This window comes from Heptranchias perlo, chromosome 6 (genome assembly GCF_035084215.1).
Source record: "Heptranchias perlo isolate sHepPer1 chromosome 6, sHepPer1.hap1, whole genome shotgun sequence".
Taxonomy (NCBI): domain Eukaryota; kingdom Metazoa; phylum Chordata; class Chondrichthyes; order Hexanchiformes; family Hexanchidae; genus Heptranchias; species Heptranchias perlo.
The window spans coordinates 61,442,995-61,467,126 of NC_090330.1; the positions used below are offsets into that span (position 1 = coordinate 61,442,995).

The window sequence follows — 24,132 nt, forward strand, 5'->3', positions numbered from 1 at the left end:
TCACCTCAGCAAATATTCAGCAAGCTTCACAACTTTCAGCTGCATTCTCAAGACAAATGTTTAGTTTTTATCTGCCATCCTAACTTTTGTCCCTTTTCTCTTTCTCATAGGTCTGTCTCGACAGCAAAAGCCTCATGGAGAAGACAACTTGAAGGAGGACAATCCTCCTGAGGAAGCAATGTCAGGCACTCCATCCCTCCCAGGTACCAGCTCAGATATTGGCACTCTGTGTGGGTTAAATCGTGAGGCCGAGGTATCTGCATGATGTGAAACACAACACTAATGAGAAGCAGCAGGTACATGTAGCAGGGATAGCCCAGGAGACAGCTCGCCTGAGGGCATGGTCCTCTCCCAGCTCTGCTGAGCTGGACAGAGATGACTACATCAGGAGCCCAGCCATGAAAAGAAAACTGCTGGCCTCACACAAGCAGCTATATCAAGTAATTGATGGCCTGCTAAGGAGTTTCAGCACTGTGGCTGAATGTATGGAGGTGTCTGCTTCCAGCCTGTTTGGTGTCATATCTCATGGCATAAAAAGATAAAGAATGGTCTTGGCTAACAACAATGGTGGAGCCAAATGGCCAACTCCTGTTCCAGGCCCGAATTGGACTTATAGCCAACAAGTCTGAAAGCTGTCACGTAGCCTGCTTAGATCAAATCCACCAACTCAAGCTAACAAGTTTAATTAATGTTTTTTTCCAGACAGTTTTGCAACCATCTTTTGAGATCAGAAACTGGTGTTGGAAAATTGCAATCTCTGCCCATAATGAGTGAACAGACCGACCCATGCAGCACAGCACTATCTGGATGTCTTTCTACTGTCAGAAACAATTCAGACATGCAGTCTAAGGTCCTAACTAAAAGGTGCTTGAGGATGTTTTAACCTAATTTCTACCTGATAAATGTATCCAAAAGCACTTAGATGCTTCTGAAAAGTTGCTGATGATTTTTCACCATTTTCAAAATGATGTGAACTTACCTTCCCATCGACTCCACCCTCCATTGATATCTCCATGATGTGAACTTACCTTCCCATCCACTCCACCCTCCACCGATATCTCCATGATATGAACTTACCCTCCCATCGACTCCACCCTCCATTGATATCCCCATGATATGAACTTACCCTCCCATCGACTCCACCCTCCATTGATATCCCCATGATGTGAACTTACCCTCCCATCCACTCCACCCTCCATTGATATCCCCATGATGTGAACTTACCCTCCCATCGACTCCACCCTCCACCGATATCTCCATGATGTGAACTTACCTTCCCATCGACTCCATCCTCCATTGATATCTCCATGATGTGAACTTACCCTCCCATCGACTCCACCCTCCACCGATATCTCCATGATGTGAACTTACCTTCCCATCGACTCCATCCTCCATTGATATCTCCATGATGTGAACTTACCTTCCCATCCACTCCACCCTCCATTGATATCCTCATGATGTGAACTTACCTTCCCATCCACTCCACCCTCCATTGATATCTCCATGATGTGAACTTACCTTCCCATCCACTCCACCCTCCATTGATATCTCCATGATATGAACTTACCCTCCCATCGACTCCACCCTCCATTGATATCTCCATGAAGTATGCAGGGAGATTTCCCAAACACTCAGATTTTCTGATTAGGATACAATGAATCGTAGACCAGCTATTTACATATGGTGTCACTACCATTTAGGAGTGTTAACAGATAAGTCAGCCATCTTCTTTTTCATTATACAAGCCCTAACAATCCATTACTGGATTACTTTTACCACGCACACTCCCCCCTTCCACCCAACAAAAAGAAAACTGCCTACTGGCAAGGTCAGTTGTGGCAAGAAAGAACTAAGTACTTTTTAAAAATAATTTGTAAACTTAATTTACAGTTTTTAAATATATAATAGCTTCAAGGGGTAGGAAAAAGTGACTTTCAAAACTTAGGGTAGAAATAATAAATTAGAGGGAGTAAATAAAATATGGTAAGATCAGAGTCTAGAGTCATTTGTGTGACCTGCATGATGTGAACCTTCCTGGACTCACATACCATGCACAATGAATAGATATGTATGAAGTATGCGAAAGTTGCACTTCTCGAACAGGAAGTTGCACAGCTAGAGAGTCAACTGGACACACTCTGCAACATTCAGGAGGAAGAAAGTTTTCTGAAGCAGGCGATCCAGAGGGTGATAACCCCATAGGTTGCTAGGAGCAGAGAAGCTGGTAAGGGAGACTGGGTGATCATCGGCAGACAGGGCAGAAAGCGACAAGTGACAGTAGATAGGGGATTATCTGTGCCGCTGGATTTGCCTAATAGGCATATCTGTTTTGGTACCAGTGATGTGGACTAAAGTGCGACACAGAGGAGGGTAACCATGAGCACTGGGAAGCGAGTGGTTACCCATGGGGGAATAGTACAGGTAGTAAGAATAGGTGAGTGGTGACTGTGGGGGATTCTATAGTCAAAGGGTTAGATTTTGTTTCTTTGTAGAGTTTTGAATGGTATGTTGTTTCCCAGGTGCCAGGGTTTGGCACATCACGGAGTGAATACAAAAGGTTCTAGAATAAGAGGTCATGCAGCCAGAGGTCGTGGATCATGTGGGAGCCAATGACATAGATAGGAGTAGGTTTGCAGTTCTGCAAAGGGATTTCAAGGAGCTAAATTCTAGATTAAGAAGCAGAACATCCAAGGTAGTAATGTCTGGATTACTTCCACTACCACATGCTGGACCAGACACGGAGAGAAAGATTAGGATTGTCAACTTGTGGCTGGAAGGATGGTGTAGAAGGGAGAGATTCAAATTCCTGGGACACTGGCACCCATGACCTTGCAGAGAAGATAAATAGGGCAAATAGGACAGTGGAGAAGGATTTAAACTAGTTAGGGGTTGTGGGGGGGGCGGGGGGGGGGGGGAAATCCACACTAAGTCAAGAAGTATGAGATAAAGACCAGTCGTACATATGAGCAGGGTGAGGACAGTTACCCAGATAAGAGTTCTGTACACAAGCACATAGCAAATGAAATAAAACAAATGAGTCGGAAGCACAAGTTCAGCTCAAAGGGTACGATGTAGTAGCCATTACAGAGACCTGGCTGCAACCTGAGCATGATTGGGAGTTAAATATTCCAGGCTATAGAATCTTTAGAAAGGACAGGGAAATTGGGAAAGGAGAAGGAGTAGCAATGTTGATAGAAGACACAACTATCACAATAGAGAGCAGGGATTTCAGTAAGGATGTAAGACTCTAGTAGGAGTTGTCTACAGATCTCCTGATCTCCTGACAGTAGTTGATGTAGTGAAGGAATATATACATATGGAGATCAGGGAAACTTTTAGCAAAAACAAAGTGGTTATAATGGGAGATCTTAATTTTCATGTAGTCTGGGGAAAGCAGAACAGCTCAAGTAGTAAAGGTAATGAATTTCTAGAATATATTCAGGACTGCTTTCCAGAACAATGGTTTAGAACTGTCAATGGAACAGACCATACAGCATTTAGTGATGAGTAACAATCCAGAATTAGTTAACAATCTGATGGCAAAGGACCATTTTGCAAATAATGACCATATGATTGAATTTGATATTGGGTTTGAGAAGGAGAATGGAGAGTCACAAACCAAGGTTTTAAATTTAAGTAAGGCAAACTTCGAAGGGATAAGAAATAAATTGCTATTGAAATAAATGGGCTAACACCACTAGTAAAGTTGCAGAGAAAAGAATTTTGAATAAGCATACTAATCATAAAATTTACAGTATAAAAGGAGATTGTTCAGCCCATCATACCTGTGCCAGTGGTAACCCTTCAAAGCTGTTTCTAGTTGAAGAGCTAGCAGCAGCACAGACATATTAAATTTCCATATTAAATCATAGTATCCCACAGCATAATGTCAGAGCCATTATCTTAGGATTTTTCACTACAGCATCCAACAATAGACTGTTTTTACCAATAACATTAAACTTAAAGCAATTAAAAAAAACTAGAACTTCACCTCAATCTCCTGAAAAGAGCTATTAATCATCGCAATCAGCATATTTAGAAGGACAATGACCATTGTCACATGATATACGCCATACAAAACGTAGCCAATGTTCTCAATAAATTTGTGTCCATAATTGATGACCACAGACTTGACTTCTGATAATCCAAATATAGCCCAAAACAAGGTTTTAAAGCTTTCTTCAACACTGAAAGAAAAGCAAGAAGAAATAAAAAACACAATTGGATCCATTTGCATATCAATTCAATAAACATTTCTTATAAATTTCAAACTTAAAACAAAAGTTATTTGCAATATTGTTTAGGTGAAAACTGTCTGTTACTTGCCATTAATACACAGCTTTAATTTTATATCTGACTAGAGAAAATATGTGTGGGGGACTTTTACCTTGAACACTCTCATTCAAATTACACTTTTCTGGCTTCTAATTTGGACCCGTCTTACTCCCCTCTGGCTTTTTTAACATCTTTTCACAGCCTATGTGAGATGATCTTTTGACATCATCCAGCATTTTTGACATTTTTCCAGCGTTCGAAAAAACTTTTCAAAAACTATTAAGTTTATTGACTGCCTCACTGTATTTGATCTGTGATTTTCTTTACCTGTTGCTCCCCCCTTCACTCTTTGTTTTGGTCAGTCCTATGGGCTCACTGTCTTTGTTAAGTGCAAATGAAGGGTTTCTATCTAAAATCCATTTTTTTTCTTTTCAGATGTTGAGAGACCTGCTGTTTATTTCCAGCATTTTTTGTTTTTATTTCAAATTTACAGCATTTTCTGTTTTTCTCTATATCTTTGAATTTTATTATGTACGATATCAGCACTCTTAACTTTTCCTTCAAAGGATTTGATAGGGTAAAGAGAGAGAAACTATTTCCTCTGTTGGGGGAGTCCAGAACAAGGGGGTACTTTTTTTACATTTTAATTTACTCTTGGTGGTAAATTAAGTCATCCAGTGGAAGATTAGATGTAATTATGCAAATTAAATAGCTCAACAAAAGTACATGTCTCTTGACATTCAGTAATGAGTTAGACTTTATTTCTGGTTCTGGTAACACAAACAAGAGGCTATGTAAAATCCCACTAATGTGGAAGTTACATTTTTTTGAAGCATGATCTTTATACTTTCAACTGAGGAACTTATAAAGCTAAATCAGGAAATATTATGGACTCACAAAGTCACATGGCTACACCAACCAAGTGTTAAAATGCCGAGGATAAGCCTGTATGACAAAATAGCTTCCAACACCAAGCGGGATGCAGAGGGACTGCAGAAAGTTTGTTAATAACTAAATACGGGTGGAAGGAGAGATGCTAGCCCTTCATAAAGTGTCATGAAACAAGGCTTTAGGTTTAGTCAGGCCACTCCAAAAATTACCCTTGCTGGCGCAAATAAAGTTGATTGCATAGTTGCATACATTGAGAGAGGAGGAAAGCACGTCCACTCAGTCCGGTAAATTGTCTATATTTTGCACTGCTTTGGCATTCCTTTTAACCCTGGTTGTACCACCAACAGTTAACTCATCAAGACATGATCTTGTTGCCTGGGCAATGAAGTGGTAGTTTGTCTTTAACATGAGAAAATCACTACGATACACAGTGAACATAAGCCACATCAATCTGCTTCTTACAATTTTAGCACTAGGTTTATTACTTGACAGATTAAAGTGTAATATGATCCAGCGCTCATTAATAATGAATTCAGCCTTTAAATAATCTAAAGATGGCAGAAAAGATTGAGGATGAATGGAATTTCTCAATGTTAATCAACCAGTCTTTGTTTAATAAAGATGAGAAATTGATGAGTCTGTATAAGGACACAAAATAGGAGTGTTAGATAATTAAATGTTGGCCACTTAATCTTGAACACAGATGTGTTGCTACATCTGGGTACAACATGTACTGTACCAGGAATCTCCTTGTCATGGTTAGGGTAATGCATGTTTTAGTCAAAGTTTTGACATACATAAGTGATGCTGTCATTTTCCAACATAAATTGCTGCTCCAGAATGCTGTTTTGTGTGCCACAAAATCCATCAAGATACATATTTGTCTTGGCTAACATCTAACACACAATTATACAGAAATTGTACAAATAACCTGAAAGCCTTTCTGGAGTAAAAGCAATAAACAGTGACTGTTTCAGAGTAAAATTAAAGTATGTGGGTCAAATTCACTCAGCTTCCTTCCTCTATACCAATTTACAGTAATTAATGGAGTAAATTGTTTTCCTTTTATTTATGTGTGAGAGTATAAAAATCACATTTCCTCTCCGTCCCAGACTATTACCCACAGACAGAAAGGTGAATAGGCAACCTGTTCCCCGTCTCCAACAATGCATCTCTGAACCAACCATGGATAGTGCAAGTGCAGCCCAGGGGAAACTGTTTCTCCGATTTTCCTTTCCTATCGCAGGAAGGAGCTGATCTCCCCCCACCTCCCCCCCCACAACTCATATTCTCAATATAGAGGAGATCAGGAATTCAGCAGAATGAGCAGATTGAACCAGTGGGGTCAATTTTCACTTTTGGCTGACCAACTGGCAGAGTGCGCCAGTCGCTCGCCTGTACCTGTGGCAAAGAGGCGGCCATGATTTTGATGCACCAGCTCCATTTACATCACACCAGCAAACTGCAGAGCGCCGAAAGGCATACCGATGCAGTTCGCCCAATGTTGCCTTGGCTGCTATCAAGGTAAATGAGATGGGGAGGGCATACACTCCGACTGTTTCCAACCAAAAATGGTCTTAGGACCCCGATTTGCATATTAAAATGAGCCTGCCGCCTGAAACAGGCAGGCGCTTTGGGCACTCTTTCAAAGTGATGCCGACTGCATCGTCAGGGTTAACGGGGCAGTAAGACTACTGACCTCATTTTGATGCTGATACTGCCCAAGGCGAAACAAATTAAAATTGACCCCAGTGTCTGACCCTTCTGTGGTACGGTGTGTTGGTGTTCCAGTGCACTGTGTCATTGCACTGCCCTACAAAAGGAGGAAATTAAGTGACTCTAATTTATTAGAGACATTTTAAATCCCACGAAGCAGGTGAATTTTTAGACCCACAGTGGGTGAAATTGGTCTTTGGCAAAATCACGAAACGGGCGATAGTAAATCAACAACCTGTTTTACACTGCCCGAAGTTCAAAAATCGGGCATGGTGTAAAATGGGCTGCCGATCGCCATCATCCATTTCACGATTTCACCGAAGACCTATTTCACTCCATAGATTGAGGTAAAGCACACATCACTTAATTTTTATAAATAAACAGAAATGCTAATAGCCATTTGAAATTAATTTGAAATACAGTACACACAATGCTGACATTCTGCATTTCATTTGCATCACACACTTATCATTCTGGATTGCATGCCATTTCTACATGCAGAGATGAGCACTATTTGTATTTATCACATTTGATAGAAAATTAAAGTCTGGGAATTCCTGCTGACATTACAATGAATGCAAATGCTACTTATGGGTTAAACAGTGGCAATGTAAGAAGTGTCTCATTATTGCATGCTGCTAAATTACTGTCAGGAAGAAGTGGCTTTTCAAAGCTATATTGCTCAAGTCATGCATCAGCCTTGTTGAACTCATTAATGCTCACATAATTGGTGGTTAAACCAAGCTTGGAATGTTTTACAAGCCTCACAATTTGCAAATAATTGCATTCCTAACCCTCATTTAAATCTGTTCAGCAGAGGCGGCACATTACTTGGCTATAATGACAGGTGATCTGATAAACAACTGAACTATTAAATATTTTATCTGCAGAGGGCATTGGATACAATGCTCCACTAACATTGCGATTGGTTAAGGAGCATCAGCAAAAGGAGTAAAGGGCTGCCCACAAGGTCCCGCCACTACCCAATGCATTAGATCTATCATTCCAGGCACAGCTACCTGGGAGTGACTGAAGAGTAGTGACTTAGGAGGCTGAGACTATGGCACCTTTCATGACCTCAGGACATCCTAAAGTGCTCGAAAGTCAATGAAGTACTTTGAAGTGCAGTCTCTGTTGTAATGTAGCGAAATACGGCAGGCAATTTGTGCACAGAAAGGTAACCATAATGAGATAAATAACCAGGAAATCGGTTTTTAGTAATGTTGGTTGGGGAATAAATGTTGGCCAGGATACTAGCAGAACTCCCCTGTTCTTCTTTGAATAGTACAATGGGATCATTTTTAAAAATTCATTCATGGGATGTGGGCATCGCTGGCGAGGCCAGCATTTATTGCCCATCCATAATTGCCCTTGAGAAGATGGTGGTGAGCCGCCTTCTTGAACCGCTGCAGTCCGTGTGGTGAAGGTTCTCCCACAGTGCTGTTAGGAAGGGAGTTCCTGGATTTTGACCCAGTGACGATGAAGGAACGGCTATATATTTCCAAGTCAGGATGGTGTGTGACTTAGAGGGGAACGTGCCGGTGGTGTTGTTCCCATGTGCCTGCTGCCCTTGCCCTTCTAGGTGTTAGAGGCCATGGGTTTGGGAAGTGCTGTCGAAGAAGCCTTGGCGAGTTGCTGCAGTGCATCCTGTGGATGGTACACACTGCAGCCATGGTGCGCCGGTGGTGAAGGGAGTGAATGTTTAGGGTGGTGGATGGGGTGCCAATCAAGCGGGCTGCTTTGTCTTGGATGCTGTCGAGCTTCTTGAATGTTGTTGCAGCTGCACTCATCCAGGCAAGTGCAAAGTATTCCATCACACTCCTGACTTGTGCCTTGTAGATGGTGGAAAGGCTTTGGGGAGTCAGGAGGTGAGTCACTCGCCACAGAATACCCAGCCTCTGACCTGCTCTTGTAGCCACAGTATTTATATGGCTGGTCCAGTTAAGTTTCTGGTCAATGGTGACCCCCAGGATGTTGATGGTGGGAGATTCGGTGATGCTAATGCCGTTGAATGTCAAGGGGAAGTGGTTAGACTCTCTCTTGTTGGAGATGGTCATTGCCTGGCACTTGTCTGGCGCGAATGTTACTTGCCACTTATCGGCCCAAGCCTGGATGTTGTTCAGGTCTTGCTGCATGCGGGTACGGATTGCTTCATTATCTGAGGGGTTGCAAATGGAACTGAACACTGTGCAATCATCAGCGAACATCCCCATTTCTGACCTTATGATGGAGGGAAGGTCATTTACATCCATCTGAGAGGGCAGACGGGGGCACGGTTTTAACATTTCATCCAAAAGATGACACCTCTAACAGGACAGCACTCCCTCAGTACTGCACTGAAGTGTCAACCTAGATAATGAGCGCAAATCTCTGGAGTGGGGCTTGAACCCATGACCTTCTGACTCAGAGGCAAGAGTGCAAACACCTTGGCTCAGTAGAAGCACTTTTGGAGGCTGTGACAGAGCTATGCCATTTCAATGACCATCTCCAGACATGATCAACCATCCATGTGGCACTGTAGGTGCCTGTCAATCTCATTATGGCTCTCAATTTTTATGTGTGGGGGTCCTTCCAGACTAGCATTGATATCATAGGTAGTAGTAGTGCCGGTTTGCTGTCCACATGTGTATCAAGAAGGTGACACATTATTCAGCAAGGTCAACAACTTTATTACTTTTCCTACTGACCAACAATACCAGCATGATAAGGCAGCACAATTCTCCAGATTAGCTGGCTTCCCAAAAGGGTAGAGGGTCATTCATTGTACACATATTGCAATTGGGGCCCTTGTACACAATGCTATCTCCTATATGGCTTTTATTCCATCAATGCGCTGCCTTGTGACCACCAGCACAGGATCATGCAGATGAATGCCTGCTTCCACAGAGACTCCCATGCTGCCTTCATTTTAAAGCAATCATCAGTGTCACCCTAATTTGAAGGGGGAAGGAGAGTAGAAGAATGGCTCAGAGGCCATGATGATGGCAACAGTTTCCTTTAAGTTTGGCAGAAAAAAATTAGCTCAAAGTGTAATGTGCTTTTTTTAAAATTTAATCACTCAAAACAAATATTCTGCAAGGTATACATTTTAGTTTGTATTTAAGTGAGGAACTCATTTCAAGGATGTAATTATATTAAATTTGTTTTGGCATGGCTTGTGACACTCTTCCATCAACCACAGAAAGAAGCAGGGCACAGGTACAACAGGCTCCTGCTACCACAAGAATGATTATCGAGTGGGATCTTGAAGTAGTGCTTCAGCTGTCTCAATAGGTCAGAGGGCACATAGTACTCACCAGAATCTCAAGAATAATCTGCCTCATCACTTCAGTCTATAAACAGGCCTCATTTGGAGGAGGAACTGCAGAACCCCAAAACCATTACAGAACAAGAGGGCAGCATAACAATGAGGAATCAGCTGCTAAAACCACCACTACAGTAAGGAAGACTGGTGCATCAGGCACTAATTCAAGACAACATCTTCCAATAAGTGCTTGAGCAGCTCAATGTCTTTAACCTGCTATCCATGTATGCAAAATAACCATCTCCAAATCACCTTCTCCTATATAGTTCCTCAAATGCCATTTATTCCCACCTTTTCCTGTAGTCTTGCATTATTCTAACCAATGATGTATAAATACTCAGCACAACTTTCAAATTATGTGCAGGCATTTCTTTCAAACATTGTGAGTTCTGTGAATGTCGACAGGTTGATTAGCAACAATGCTTCCTTTTCACTTGCGGGGCTTTTTTTGAAGCAGGCGACCCTTCAACTGCAACTTCTCAGAGATTGTGTATTGAAAGGACAAAGTGTGCTGGCTGTCTGTAGGGTTCCATTGCCAGCCTGCCTGAATTCTGGCTATTGTAAACAATTTTACAACACCAAGTTATAGTCCAGCAATTTTATTTTAAATTCACAAGCTTTCGGAGGCTTCCTCCTTCGTCAGGTGAACGATGTGAAATTCTGGCTGCACGAGGTATGCATTCTGATGGCTATACATCGGAGTCAGCCACGTCTGGTACTGCTCTGGCTGCCTGCTCCTGCCTGGGTTTTCAGATGTTGGTTGTCACTTGGATACATCATGGACTAGATGTGGTGCCATCCTGAGAGCCAACTGCCAGATCCGTGCCTGCTATACACATGCCCTGCTACTGGACACTCCCTCAACATGTCACTGATCTGTCTGTGAGTGAAACTTTGAGCGGTTACGAGGTCTGTGAATCCCTGCCTTAAGATTTATGAATATCCTCTCCAAGCTGACAAAGAAAGAATCTTTGGATTGGAGCTCAAGGCCTCCATAGCAGGTGTGCAAGCAATCATGAGATATAGTCCCACTGTGCCCATAGCCTGCATTAGTGAGTGCTTCACTACAGATGTCACTGAAGGCGTCATGCACTCCATGGCAGACTGCAGTGCCGACAACCATTTATCTATGACTATACAGATCCTGGAAGTGGACGCCTTCGTATTCTTCCTAAGACCTTGTTTTGCACAGATGCAAGTAACCAAGTAATGTAAGAAATCATGCTCAGACACCAATCTCTGTTTATAAGCAGGTCCTGTGAGGCCTGAATCGCTAGGTACTACAGTAGAGCCAGGAACCATACTGGATCACCAGCAACAGGTGCCTGGTATTGAGCAACCAACACTACATGTTTCTCCTCACTTGTGCACTGTGACTCATCCCACACTTTTTCTCAACCTCACTATCTAAAGCTTCCAGGGTGTATGTAGGTGCACTGGTGCTTGGGAGAGGTGGTGAATGTAGCTTGGGGTGCCGTGAGGTGTGGGCTTCCACGGTGACACTGGCTGTATCTTCACTCCTTTCCTTTCCTTCATTCCTGGGAAAAGGCAAAAGAACAAAATGTGAAAATGGTCAGCACACCAAACTGAAGCACTATTTTCATTGTGTGGCATTCTCTATGATGCTAATCAATTTGAGCATGTACCTGTAACTCAGTAGGAGAATGTTATATATGAATATTATTGTACCAGCCATGACTCTGGGGGAGCCTCCAGCTTTGCTGAACCCCATTCTCAATATCCTCCAGGATAGTTTCTTTGACTTGGTCAAGAGCTTGTTTTCCTCTTCTACCAGGGTAGCACAGCTCCCACTGATTAAAGACCATCTCATCCTGCAATTTGAAGATGATTTAAGTACAGAAAGTAGATAGATCAGTAACAATTTCATGACCTGTACATTTTCAGTGGCACATTGCATGTATCCATTAAACTGGCATCACCCTACTAGGCTGACTTACCAGCAATAATTGTCCAGCAATGCCTCGAGTTTAAAATTCTCACCCTCGGTGTTCAAATCCCTCCATGGCCTTGTCCCTCCCTATCTCTATAACCTCCTCCAGCCCTACAACCCTCCGAGATCTCCACGCTCTTCCAATCCTGGCCTCTTGCGCATCACCGATTTCCATCACCCCGCCATTGGCAGCCGTGCCTTCAGCTGCCTAGGCCCTAAGCTCTGGAATTTCCTCCCTAATCCTCTCCACCTCTCCCTCTTCCTTTAAGACGCTCCTTAAAACCTAATTCCTTGACCAAGCTTTTGGTCACCTGTCCTAATATCTCTTTATGTGGCTCAGTGTCAAATTTTGTTTGATAATGCTCCTGTGAAGCACCTTGAGAAGTTTTACTACGTTAAAGGTACAATATGAATGCAAGTTGTTGTTGAACCCCAGTTAAGAATTGGTGCTGTGCACACAGATTAGCTAATGCATTCATAATTGTATTTTTTCCAAACATAAACCATTCTGTTATGTTAAGCATTCATTACTCTGTTTTCTTATCCCTGCACTGCACTGCACTTCTTAACATCTTCAGGATGGTCTGCATGGGGAAGCAGGAGTGGTTGAGAAGTTTGGAAGAGCTACTGGTGCATATTAGGCACATTAATAACACTGCCTTACCTTAGCAGAATTCTTGAGTTCTACCATCTTCTTTCCCATATCCTGCTAGCTGCTGTGGATTCTGGAAATAACATTCACCTACTGTGCGATTTCCTCCCATTCTGCTGCACCAGGTGCTTCTAGGAAGCAGAGGAGACAAGTTGTCCATTCCATAGATGATGCAGTGCGTCCAATGATTGGTCATCAAAACGGCACTTCATTTGCTTTCTACACTCCACAGTATAGGAAACCTGCAGAGTTAACAGCTGGCCTGGTCTTCCAGATACTATTTGAAGGGTTCACATGGCTGATTAGCACTGTTAAAAGATGCTGGCCTAGACAATTGATCCTGTCACTCAATGGCATGGTCTACTCTGTGGTCATCCTGGCACCAGCTATTACTCAGTTAGGAAAGCAGTAAAATCATGGCTTCAAGGGTACACTTAATTTTCTGGAAAATCTTGAGCTATCATCACTTAATCCTTTAAAATGCAAAAACAGCAACTTAGCCTTAAAAGCCAACTCTTCGATCACCAACACAGCCTTCGGCTCAAATATCATCTTGTGTAGCTAGCTTGGATCAGTGATGTGCAGGAGTGATACACAGCATGACACAGATTGTACAAATCTGAATAAATTTACAATATTTACTTAGTAAGTACTATAAGTCAGGATTATGCAATGTATCATAACAATGTGAAATATTCATGTAACCATGGCTAACAGGATCAACTGACTCAATTTTCTTCCAGTTTTCTCCCCATCACTCATCAAGGCACTGATTCTTGCCATGGGGTGTTTCCATGGGGTAGACCAACCTCTGATACCTCACTCAAATGGCAATCCTTCATGTGTGAGCCTAGACAGTGAGTATCCCCAGACTACTGAATCAAAGAACCAAATGAAACCATTTAACTGTCTTTACAAATTATTATAGTAACCTAGAGCTTTAAGAAAAAAATGGTTACACAGGAAAATTATCTTAAAGTGTAATGCTTCAATAGCCTGCACCAGAAATTTTACAATCCTCTTTGGAGAGAAACTGTGTATCTTCTTTGGGCTCTGAGATAATAAAAATTATTATTTTTTCTCAATTTGAACCAAACTTGCTTTAAGAAAATAATTAAATATATACAACATATATGCAAATGTAAATGCTAATCCTGGTCAGTAAACTAGAGTTCTAACTGGCCAAACTTTTAAGCAACATTTTTTTTTAAGAGAGAGGAGTTTTAATAGACGTACAGGTACATGATAATCTTATTCATTATCTAAAAGGTTTACAAATACAAATATGGAAACAGTTCATTGAAAGCACTGAAACCTGTGCCAGTACTTACGTTGTAAAGGCATTGTTCTGTTTTGCTCCAAGGTAGTGTGAATAAAGATTAAACATTCCAATCATGAAGGCCACAAAAACCATGATGAATATGACCATGAATTTGAATATGTCTTTCACGGTTCTTCCTAGGGATATTTGCAAAGGCCCAAAGCTTTCATTGGCTGGAAGAATGTATGCAATTCTGGAGAAGCTCAGCACAACTGCTATTGCATAGAGGCCTTCTGATATAAGTTGGGGATCAGACGGAAGCCATTTCATTCGAGCTGGAAGAAATGTTTAAATTACAGAACATTAATTCTGCTACATGTCACTCTAGGAACAGGAGTAGGCTATTCAGCCCCTGGAGCCTATTCCGCCATTCAATTAGATCATGGCTGATCTATATCTTAACTCTATCTACCCACCTGGGTTCCATCAACTTTAATACCCTTACCTAATATAAATCTATCAATCTGAATTTTGAAATTTTCAATTGACCTAGCCTCAACAGCATTTTGTGGGAGTGTGTTCCAGATTCCCACTACCCTTTGTGTGAAAAAGTGCTTCCTGACATCTCCCCTGAATGGTCTAGCTCTAATTTTAAGGTTATATCCCCTTGTTCTGGGTTTCCCCTCCAGAGGAAATAGTTTCTTTCTATCTATCAACCCTCTCTACCCTATTAACTCCTTTAATCATCTTAAACACCTCAATTAGATCACCCCTTAATCTTCTATACACAAAGGAATACAAGCCTAATCTATGCTAGGCAGATTCAAACATACCCCATAACCTACCCTTATGTTAACAATATGAACTCAAATCACACTTTTTATTTTTGGTGAGGTTACCAGTCTATTTTATTTTTCAAATTGCAGTATAGCACACACACAAGAAGCAACTTATATCTGAAACTTTTGTCACGCTAATACAAATTCTTCCACCACAGCTACATGATACATGTTCAGCTATTAGCAGATAGAATGGGCACATGTTTGTCATTGTTGGGTAAGTTTTGGGAAGCTGTGCTCGAGAGGAGGGCTACAACACTGTCACACTGATTCGCCAAACTGCTCTCCCTGAGAGCACAGCTCCCCACTGGGAGCACAGAATCAGTGAGCTTATTTTTGTATGTATTGCTTAAACTTACATCTGAAAACTACTTCCTTGTTTTCATAATAAGATGGCACATAACAAAAGGGAACAATTCCCATTTAGAGGACAGCTCAGAAATTACAAGCTTTTGACTGCCTTTGAGGAAGCCACCTTAGATGTTTTTGGCAATGAGAGGATCTAGAGTAGGAGATGAAGCTGTAGCCATCCCCCAAGTTGAGGGCTACTAATAACCTGTCTTGTCCCTTTTCTCACTCACAGACACACAGGCACAACAACACCACGAGAACATCACATACAGTATATTGCAATACAAGCTCTGTTTGAAGGTGTCTCTTGGAGTCAACATTATAGCATATGTTCCTCTTCTGTTATTGAACACCTGGAAGAACAGGCTGTCAAGTACGACCAGGGTCCAAGCAAGCCGGCATGTCTCAGCACCGGTAACATTGATGTTACTGTTATTAATGATCGCAAGCACCAGCAGAGCTACACACACCCTGGAGGATGCTGATAATAAGCTTGAGGAGGTATCACCAGGTGTCTCCCAGTCAAGAGGTAAGAGAAGTAGGTGCCAAAGGAAAAGCAGGGACCTGATGAACATATGGCCACATAGATGGCATCAATGACAACCTGTAGGTTGGGAGTTCCAGTAGTGTGTTGAAACTGGGCAGTACTGTGACACTTGTGCTGCTATTCAGTGGGAAAGGAGGATGAAAGAGTTGGCCCTATTCAAGATTGTCACATGTTTAATTATCTGTGGGTTGCAACTTAGATGATGATGCAGATGCTCCCTTTGTTAGTCTGGAAGGATACAGAAGCATAAACGTTGAGGCTGAAGTTCAGCTTGATTGCCACTGGAAGTGTAGTTCTTATGGTCCATTGAAGTCAATGAAAAGGCAAATCAGGCAGGATGTATAACAGGCGGCCAATCGCTATCGCCCATTTTTCGCCCCTGCTGAGATTGAATTTTACCCCCCTTGAAACCTCTGTCATTGTGGCCAATAGTTATTCTAGGATCAAGATTTTGAAAGATAATTACGTTTCTTGGGAAAACTCTTCTCTGTGTGCTGTTGGTAATAAAATTATAAACCAGTTTACAAAGAACAAGTTTACAATTTCATTACATGTAACGCAAAGAATCTTCCCTCCCTCCATGTCTGATCTTGATTATATGGATGCTCTTGTACTTCGATGTACTTTTTGATTCAAGACTTTGAACTTCAGATGATTTTTCACTAAATATTGTGTTCAATAAACAATAACAGTTCTAACAAACTGGAAGGAAAATGGAGTTGTGGCTCCTCCCAGCACTGGGAAGTTAGGGATACAAGGCAAAACCCGAAAGGAGAGAGAGAGAGTTTTGTGTTTGGAGATTTGTTTGGAAGAAGTTGAAGACCTTGATATCCAGTGTTTATGTTGGTCTACACACTCCACCACCCCCCACTTTTCCAGCAACGTGAAGTCCAAAAATTCAATATATTGGGCCAGATGTTGCTGGAGCAGGGCGTCTAACAGCATCTGCCATTAATTAGTCTTGCACCTGCACCCTTCAGCTCAAAAAAGTTTTGTCCACAAAGTTGCTGAAAGTATGAGCTGATAAAGGCGAATCGAGGGAAACAGGGCATCTGGCACCTGAGTGAACAAGGCAAGCAACAGGGTATCTCCTCAACCATTTAAGGATTGGGAAATAAACACAGGGTAAATTAAAGGGGGTGAATTCAATGTCAAATCAGGTACAGAAAGAGAAATAAAGAGCTCAATTTAGGGGGCAACTGCGGGTGTGTTGGAGCTGTGTGGCTGGCGGGCGACCCGAAACTGGAAGTCCCGCCGGCAATTAAAGCCGGCGGGATGACAGTTAAAGAGCCAAATGTACCTCATTGAGGTACTTAAGGCACTTTACCTGTGACAGATTAAGTAACTAACGATTTTTAAACTCGGCTTGTCCACCACTTCTGATACACGCTTGGCGAAACCAGGCATGAAGGGCTGGATCAGGGAAAAAGAAACTAAATAAATTACATAAAAAAACCATAGAAGGAAGTTAAAACACAAAATGAATCTACCTTTGCACCCTGCTCCGATGTCCGATGTCTCGCTGTCCAATCTCCCCCACTTCACCCCTCCCCCCAATGTCCTCCTCTTCACCCCAATCTGCCCCTCTCCCCCCAGACCTTCCCCTCTCCCCCCCAGATCTTCCCCTCTCCCCCCCAGATCTTCCCCTCTCCCCCCCGGATCTTCCCCTCTCCCCCCCGGATCTTCCCCTCTCCCCCCCGGATCTTCCCCTCTCCCCCCCGGATCTTCCCCTCTCCCCCCCGGATCTTCCCCTCTCCCCCCCGGATCTTCCCCTCTCCCCCCCGGATCTTCCCCTCTCCCCCCGGATCTTCCCCTCTCCCCCCCGGATCTTCCCCTCTCCCCCCCGGATCTTCCCCTCTCCCCCCCGGATCTTCCCCTCTCCCCCCCGGATCTTCCCCTCTCCCCCCCGGATCTTCCCCTCTCCCCCCGGATCTTCCCCTCTCCCCCCGGATCTTCCCCTCTCCCCCCGGATCTTCCCCTCTCCCCCCGGATCTTCCCCTCTCCTCCCCGCCCCCAGTCTTCTGTTCCAGTGCCGGATGATGTCTCACTCTCTCTCTCTCTCTCTCCCCCAACCCCCCTCGCGTTGCAGCTTCTGACGGCGGGTAGCCTGTCAGTCAGGCTGGCTGCCAGGCGCGAAACCATGAGAGGACGTTAATCATCAGCAATCAACATGTGATCACGTTGGAAACGGTAAGTTTTGTTTATTCGGGTTTGCCATGCGCACCTCCCCCCCCCACCCCACCACTGCCTACCCGACACCATTTCAAAATCGACCCCAAAGAGAACGAAAGAAAGATTGGATTGAGAGAGCGAATAAAAGAGATAAAAAGGAAAAGTAAGAAAAAAAATTAAATTTAAAGCTTGTACATTTTTAAAATCGCCCTGAAAAATTCAAAACCTGAAGGAATGTTTACCTGAGGAAGGAGGAAGTCTCCAAAAGCTTGTGAATTTAAAATAAAATTGCTGGACTATAACTTGGTGTTGTAAAATTGTTTACAATTGTCAACCCCAGTCCATCACCGGCATCTCCACAACAGTGAGGCAGACAATGAAATGCTGTTTTCGCGAAGCTAACCGTGGAGCGGCGCAACCCAGACAGCAACTTTTGGATATTGGCATTTAACCGTGCATCTGCCCCTCGCCTGAACTTGCTGCATCATTTGCACATAAATAACGGCGAGCGCCATTAGCCTCACTGTTATTTTGATAGCAAATTCTGACTCGTTATTTTTCCCATAAGGAAGTAGTAAGTGATGCAACCTGCTAATGTTTCCTCCCATTTTTGCTTCTTGGGTCTTTTGCATCACGCACCCAACCCTGGCCAGGAGCATACATGAAGACAAAGATAAGAACTGAGGAAGCCATTGGGACGTTCAAAAGAAGGTAACGGTGTCTAGGTAGGTGGCTTGCAATATATGCCAAGCACTGTTTCGTGAATTATGGTAACATCTTGTGTGATTCACAACTTCGTAATCAGGAAAGGACTGATAGTAGATGTCCAAGAGGAAGCCCGAAGTCTGAAGATAACACAGTTGATACTGAAGACTTGACACATGAAGAACAGGAAGTAGGTGCAGTGACAAGAGCTGTGAGACAGTTGAGAGACAGTCACATTTGGCAGCCCTTTACAGATGAACGGAACACTACTGTTTGAATGTCTCAACCCATCAAAGATCTGCTTCCTCTCACCAAACTGTCTATGGTCTCAGTAAAATCCTTGCTCCTCAAGGCTAGCCATCACGTCCTATTCCTGGTTCTCAACATCAGCACATTCCCTGTCTTACAAGGAAATCAAACAGCAGTCCTTACATCAGATATTCCAGCGATTTATTTTAACTATTTATGAATTACTTGGTTTTGTCACCGTGCACACCCCTTGTGACCATGCTAGCTTTTCTCTGCTCTATTCTAACATTTTTTTCTACGTGTCACTTGAGGGCATGGGGTCTGAGATGTAGACAACTGCTGCAAAATATTACGAGCCTTTTGGGATGGAGTTGGCCTTTCTCTGAGGGCCCCCAACTCCTGGGATGGACATGAGACAGGCTGACCCTTTGTCATGGGATCCTTGGCAACCTAGTCTTACAAAATTAAAGGCTTCAGTCAGAGCTGATGAAGTGCTTCTCCGTGTTGCAGCCATGACGGAAAGCCGCCTCTGAGCGTGAGCACCGCTTCATCACTGGCTTGTGGGAATAGGATTCTGGTTATCAGTGATCAGTGGGAGATCAGACCTCATGGAATCAAAAAGATTCTTTAATCCAAGAGTAAGTCAACCAAATATCCCTTAGTACCTCCAAGATGTTGCCATGTATATTTTTTAATCTAGTTACCATAGACCTCCAGAACCTAGGATATGAGACTTTAATATGCTAGTATGCATTATAGGATGTGAGACACTTTACATAACTGCTACCAAGTGACTTTACTTCTGGGACAAGGAACATGGTGCCATGTGATACTCTAAAGGGCAATCCTTGACTATTTTTCTAGGGAATACTCATGTGCTTCTCTATGATTTGGTTATCTGCCCTATCATTCATCTGAAAACACTCTTTGGCTGACCTAGTGAGGTCATTAAACTTCTTTCGCCATTGCAAGGGGGTCATTGGAGCTATGGGGGTTCCACTCAAAGCCACCTCCTCAAGCATGGCCAGTGCTCCTACATGTGATGGCTTCTTCCTTGGCGCTCCAACTATTTCATCATTCCTTTCTCTAATTTGAGCCAGAAGTACTTCCACATCAGCTTCTGAGAAGTTAGATGCTTGCCTTTTTTTTCTTCTTTAGCCTTTTCAGTACCTCTCCTAAGAACTTGCTCAACTTTATAATTGCATGGACCCTTTAAAGATGGAAGTCACACCTTTGCTCTGCCCCCTTCCTGAACTTTCCCGGTTCACCCAGCAAATCTGGCTCCCTGCCGGCATGACCCTCACACTTGTACTGCCAGCATTATTTAAATAAGCTGACCCACAATTAACATGGCAATAAAACGTGCTATATTATGGATGTACTCCCCGTTAAAGAAACAGTTTGTCACAACAACAGTGACAAGCTATTTTTAGTACTGAGATAGTAAAATCACCATGTGAGGTATCACATGTTCTGCCACTCTATGAAACCATGAAATTGGGGTTTTAATGTATACAAGGCATATTCCATATATACTTCAACAGGAATTTTTTACCAATATTACTAAGTTCTATTCTTACAGCAATTTTAGGTAACAATTAGTAAGATTCGATTAAACAATAAAGGACCTGACTACTTGATTTATGTAGCTACTGAGCAAATTAATCAGCATAATAAAGACTGATAGTAAAATGCATCAAACTAACCAAAGGTGTAGTACTCTATTTCTGTTGGAAGAGTCACATTAACTAAATCCATTTTGATTTTTTCATCCACAAAACTCTGTGCCTTGGAGGCATGCCAAAAGGCCATAAATCGTGCTATGAATGATGCTGCAAAGATGGTTAACATTCCAAAGTCCAATAAGTTCCATAATTCCAGTACATATTCCCTGGGGCCTTGTGACCACATTTTTTTACATTCTGACCAGATCATCCCTGTGGAAAGGAAAAACAAAAGATTAACTTTGTCCATTTATAAATTACAAAATATGGGATTGTGTTAGGTGACGGATGTGTAGAACGGTGGGTTGGAGTTGAAGGAGAGCCATGCACCTTATCGATACATCACTATTACCAACCATTTTACAGTTCATATGTAAATACAGACTGTCAGTAACTGTTGAAAACACTTCTAACATACATAAAATAATCCACCAGGAATGAATGTCATTTCATCTTATGTATTTTGAACTTTGATTAATTTTAATAACTCTTCACCTACATTTAGGTAACTGAAGTCCCTCTAGATTATATGGGTGTATAGGCAATCTCTGGAACAGCCTAATGGCATGTCGTTATTTTTAGCTGTGACAGAATATAAATGGCATTTCCTACAGCACAAACAGCACTCCTCGACTTACATGAAAGTCCACGTGGCAGTGATACTCAGTAGTGGTGCTGACATGCTGCACTTTGAGTTGCAATTCATTTTCTTACCTTCCTGGGAAAATAAAACTAAGACTGGCGAACAGGCATGTTGTTTACACGTCACCCACCAACTCAAAATGGGCTAGTTTTAAAAGAACACAAGAGTTATATTATGAAGCAATGTGAAAAGAATATTACACTGTTTCTGTCTTTTCAATTTCCAAGTAATTAAAAAATATATACTTTGGGCACCCGAAGGGAAACTGCATTTACTTCATCACCCTTCAACAGATCTGTGACCTCCCACATTGAAATCTAAATGGGGTATTAGGGGAAACAGTTGCAGGCAGATTAGTCTGATATCAAGGCCTGTATGAGCCAAATCTTCATCCAGTGGAATGAGCAAAATTGATGGAACTCCCAGCAGCACCTCTATTCCTCTGGCCTCAATTTCATTCATGTCATCTGGTGCCGAGTCAGGAAGTGCAGAACTTTGGTGTCCTGTTTGACCTCAAACTCAGCCTTCTCCCCCACACCTGCTCTATTACTAAAACTGCTTTCTTCAATCTCTGCAATATTGCCTGCCTCTGCTTCTATCTCTTTTATTACACCCCCGAAACTGTTTGTCCATGCTTTCATCACCTCAAGGCTTGACAATTCCAACTCTTTTTTAACTGACCTCCCTGCATCAACCTTCCACAAGCCTCATCTTATCCAAAATGCCACAGCCCACATCCCCACTTCCACTATTGCATCATCCCGTCCTCTCCACTGACTTCTTGCATTGATTTCAGAATGCTTGTTGTAAGAGAATTACCTACAATTTTCCTCAAAAGTCTGTAGTCAGACTGAATGCTGGGAAAAGAATGTGCTGATGCCAATTGAACCATGAAGGCTTATACAAACAAAACATTTCCTACTAGAGGTTGAACACAAGCCATCAAGACCACAGGCCCAGAGACAGCTCGCTAAGGAGGATATAAAGATGTCCTGCATAGACCTGAGAGGCTAGGGAGTAAACGAGCGACCTGCCATGTCTAGGTGGTGGTGCTTCTTTGATTTGGAGGTCATCAGGTGTACCTCTGTGTGAGGTGATTGACACCAAAAGGTTTGAACTATTATAACGCATGTAACATTCAGATTGGTCAATATAATTGAGGAGATTTCTTTGGAAATTAAGGATATATAAGAGGGTGTGTTTAACACTAAAGTTTTTATGGAGTGAATTTCTGAAGGGGTTCTCCCGCTCGTCCATCGGAACTTCGGCAGAAGAGCTGGGGAATCCCCAGAAAACAGCATTTTCCAGGGTTCCTGCAGAGTTATGGCAGATGTGTGGGAGAAACCAGAGACTCTCTTAGATCTTAGTTGAGTTCCAGTTTTTTTTTTAGTAACACTTTTAATAGTTGCCGCAGTAGAACATTTAGGAATTCTTTGTCTGGTATATGCAGAAGGATCTCTATAAAATGAAGAGGTGCAGCTCTGACAGAGAGAGAGAGAAATGTTAAGACTGTATGGCTATACCAGCCAGATACAGGCAAATTTAAGTGTGTCATTTAGATGTACAAGCATCCCTGAGATTAATCCTCTTTACCCATCCTTCATGTCCAATGTATCACTTTCTTCTTTATTGTAAAGTGCCCTGAAACATTTCCTGTATGTGAGGGGTTCCAAATAAATGCAAATTGTTGTTGTAAAATTATCAGCTTTTATTTCATGGCCACTATTAGCTCGAATATTGCAACAGCAATTCCTTGAAAATGACTCCTGAAATTTGAAAAGCAGAAGTATTTTTTTCTTAATATTAAGAAACTCAAGTGAAGAGTCAAGGTCCACAGTACTGAACACGACCAAGGTCGAAAACAGGAGAAGATAAGATAAATCAGGAAGTTGTGGTCAGGTGACACCAAGCTTGGGTTTTGAAATACTGTACATTGCAAAAGGAAAGAAAGAGGTTCCATGATAAAAAAAGACTAAAATTGTTATCGCTACAGAGGAAATCTCATGAATTATGGAACTTCTCTGCATTTCTCAAGTCATACTCAATTACCCCCATATTATTTTTCTTTGCAATGTAAATATGGTCCAGTTGCAAATTAAACTTCAACTAAAGTAGTCACCTAATATGATATTACTGCTTTGATGGTACTCAGCTTGTCTCATAATCATAAGTGTATGTATTATTAATATCTATGATATATGACTGGTTACTTTAAAGTGTTACTATAGGTTTAATATCACTGGGTGGGGTAGAATCCACATCGTGTAGAAATTGCTTTGTGGGTAAACCAGGTCCACAGACAACACAGACACATATAGTTGCCATGACACTCGTTGGACTTGATATGTTAACATCTTTTAATTGCAAAGCCGTTCGTGCCGATCTCACCAGAAGCAGCTTCTGATAACTATCTGCATAGTTATGTCTTTTGAATCTGGCTGATTGTCAGCTTGTCCCTTCGATTGGCTGGCAGCAGGTTTCTGATCTCGAAGGGCTCATGATGGACAGCCACAAGCTACTGATTCTGATGGATAAATGAGGCAGTCTTTCCCAGCTCATTAGTTTATCTGGGTTCCTTGAAAATGAGATGAATGGATGAAGACTCCATCGTGGTTAGGTGAAACTAATATATAAGTTTTATATTGTGGCGCTGGTTCTTTGTATTCAAGAAAGAAAAAGTAAAAAATTTCTGCAATGAAATGAAATCTGCTGTATTGACTTTATGCTACTGTTTAATCATTAATTTCCATAAGCCCAAATTGTATTTTATAGCTGAAGTCGCATAACTTGATAGTGTACTTATTCTTCCACTTTCTGAAGATTAAAATAACACAGGGTGGTTGGGGGGTGGG

The 24,132-nt window shown here is 42.2% G+C and overlaps 1 protein-coding gene and 1 long non-coding RNA gene across 2 annotated transcripts in view; one reads left to right on the plus strand and one right to left on the minus strand.

Moving 5' to 3' along the window:
- The window catches only part of LOC137322539 (uncharacterized), a 58,164-nt gene extending 57,362 nt beyond the window's left edge, over positions 1 to 802 (plus strand). Inside the window, exons 2-3 of the long non-coding RNA XR_010963163.1 lie at positions 111 to 203; positions 703 to 802. This is a non-coding gene — a long non-coding RNA (uncharacterized lncRNA). The remainder of the gene's footprint in view (positions 1 to 110; positions 204 to 702) is intronic.
- The window catches only part of LOC137322538 (short transient receptor potential channel 6-like), a 113,543-nt gene that overhangs the window by 38,500 nt on the left and 50,911 nt on the right, over positions 1 to 24,132 (minus strand). The window contains exons 6-8 of the mRNA XM_067985461.1: positions 20,620 to 20,850; positions 14,121 to 14,385; positions 3,992 to 4,187 (exon numbers count right to left, since the gene is read on the minus strand). Coding sequence (XP_067841562.1) covers positions 3,992 to 4,187; positions 14,121 to 14,385; positions 20,620 to 20,850 — 692 coding nt within the window. The remainder of the gene's footprint in view (positions 1 to 3,991; positions 4,188 to 14,120; positions 14,386 to 20,619; positions 20,851 to 24,132) is intronic.